Genomic DNA, 2,500 nt, shown 5'->3' on the forward strand with positions numbered 1-2,500 from the left:
TTTTGTGGCATGTGGTTTGTGTGTGGCATTGTGGTGTGTGGCATTAACCTAAGGTGACGCCGGCATTCTCTGTGGAAAGGAACTGGGGACCTTACATTGTACTCACTCGAAGATTGTCACAACATGAAAGTACAATTAAGTATCATGCTGTGACACGGCCGCTCAAACATGAGCCTACCGTTAATCATATATGTATATATATATGTATATATATATATATATATATATATATATATATATATATATATATATATATATATATATTGTGTGTGTGTGTGTGTATATATATATACCTACATATACATACATATATACAAATATGTATGTATATTTCTATTTATAAACTTAAAGGTACATATATATACATTTATATACATATATTTTTGTGTGTATATATATACATACTTATATATATATTTATTATACTATATATATATATATATATATATATATATATATATAATATATATATATATATATATATATATATACACACATACATATACATATATATATATATATATATATATATATATATATATATATATATATATATATATATATATATATATATATGTATGTATTAGTATATATGTTGAAAATACACATAATCATGCATACATACACATGCAGACATATGTACTTACATATAAACACATACATACATAAAGACATACATACTTTTTTACATGCATGCATGCATGTATATAAACACACACATATATATATATATATATATATATATATATATATATATATATATATATATATATATATATTTATATATTTATTTATATATTTGTATATTTATATAAACCAGTGTCAGAGAACTCTATTTTCTTGTTTGTGAAATTAAAACTGAAGTATGATATTCAGTAGATTAAAAGAATATCTTTTCAATTCATACTTTATTTTCAGTACAACAACTGTTTAGCTGTTAACAATACCCATGGAGATATATTCCCAGTAAGTAAATATTTGTGCGTGTGTATTATAGATTGTATTATACTTAACTCTCTGCTATCATGTTGAATTGCAAAAATGAAGTCCCCTTTGCTAAAACACCTAACTACTACCTTGCACAAAATTTAGTGCATCAGTTGTTTTGGCATTACGCCAATATTGATTGGTAACATTATTGGCCATTGTTAGTCAGTGATTGATCAATGTTCTTGCTCTCACCACAGAATGATCAGGTTCTATAGAGGACATGTGTGCTTGATCATTAAGTAGTAATTATTCCATTGTTTTACAGGAAAATGATGAGCTAGTGGATGCTGATATATACAAGGCAGGAGTCTTCTTAGGATGCACGTTTGGTATTGCCTGTATGTATATATGGGCTGTTGGAATTTTAGCTGCAGGCCAAAGCTCAACCATGACTGGAACTTACGTAGGACAATTTGCCATGGAGGTAAGAGAAAGCCATTCAGTCATTCATCCTTAAAGGGGGGACTCTCCTTGTAGTTAACCCACAAGGAGACATCAGATGATACTGGATGACACCATATTGGGTCATGATAAACCACCCCATCATGACTGGATGGGATGGTCTGTGTGCTTGATCCTAGTTGAAGTTGGGCAGTCTAAATAGTTGTGTACTTTTATATTGAGTAGAAATAGCCCCTCAAAAATTGGATTAAGGGGACCACCCCAAATGATGAGGGGAGGTAAAGGGTCTAATTGAGTTAGGTAGCCCATGTTATACGTAAAAGAATGAGGAAACTACCAAATGACTGAGCCAAGCCAGGTTATTTCTTGGTAGGCACAAGGGCATAAACACTAACAGGTAAACTACAGTTGCAAGTAATTAGTGCCAAGTACAACTAGCTTTGGAGTGTGTCTAAATCTCAAGGTTATGTTTTCAGTACTTTATTTACATAAGCTGGCCGACTGTCCAGGGTTCTTAAATTATTCTTATTCTTTCTTCTGCAAGTAGTTCAGAGTGCAAGTCATTACCCGATTTTTCAATGAAAAAAAAAAAATCTCTCTCTCTCTCTCTCTCTCTCTCTCTCTCTCTCTCTCTCTCTCTCTCTCTCTCTCTCTCTCTCTCTTTTTGTCTCTCTCTCTCTTTTTGTCTCTCTCTCTCTTTTTGTCTCTTTCTCTCTTTTTGTCTCTTTCTCTCTTTTTGTCTCTTTCTCTCTTTTTGTCTCTTTCTCTCTTTTTGTCTCTCTCTCTTTTTGTCTCTCTCTCTCTTTTTGTCTCTTTCTCTCTTTTTGTCTCTTTCTCTCTTTTTGTCTCTTTCTCTCTTTTTGTCTCTCTCTCTCTTTTTGTTCTCTTTCTTTTTGTCTCTCTCTCTCTTTTTTGTCTCTCCCTCTCTCTCTTTTTGTCTCTCTGTCTCTTTTTGTCTCTTTCTCTCTTTTTGTCTCTCTCTCTTTTTGTCTCTCTCTCTTTTTGTCTCTCTCTCTCTTTGTCTCTTTCTCTTTCTTTTTGTCTCTTTCTCTTTCTTTTTGTCTCTCTCTCTCTTTTTGTCTCTCTCTCTCTTTTTGTCTCTTTCTCT

The 2,500-nt window shown here is 31.9% G+C and overlaps 1 protein-coding gene across 1 annotated transcript in view; it reads left to right on the forward strand.

Moving 5' to 3' along the window:
* Window positions 1-2,500, forward strand: part of LOC119568980 (natural resistance-associated macrophage protein 2-like) — a gene marked incomplete at its 3' end in the record, with an annotated part of 27,086 nt that overhangs the window by 1,097 nt on the left and 23,489 nt on the right. The window contains 2 exon segments of the mRNA XM_037917360.1: window positions 919-966; window positions 1,256-1,414. Coding sequence (XP_037773288.1) covers window positions 919-966; window positions 1,256-1,414 — 207 coding nt within the window.

The sequence above is a fragment of the Penaeus monodon genome, unplaced genomic scaffold, assembly GCF_015228065.2.
Source record: "Penaeus monodon isolate SGIC_2016 unplaced genomic scaffold, NSTDA_Pmon_1 PmonScaffold_1192, whole genome shotgun sequence".
NCBI classification, from domain to species: Eukaryota; Metazoa; Arthropoda; class Malacostraca; order Decapoda; family Penaeidae; genus Penaeus; species Penaeus monodon.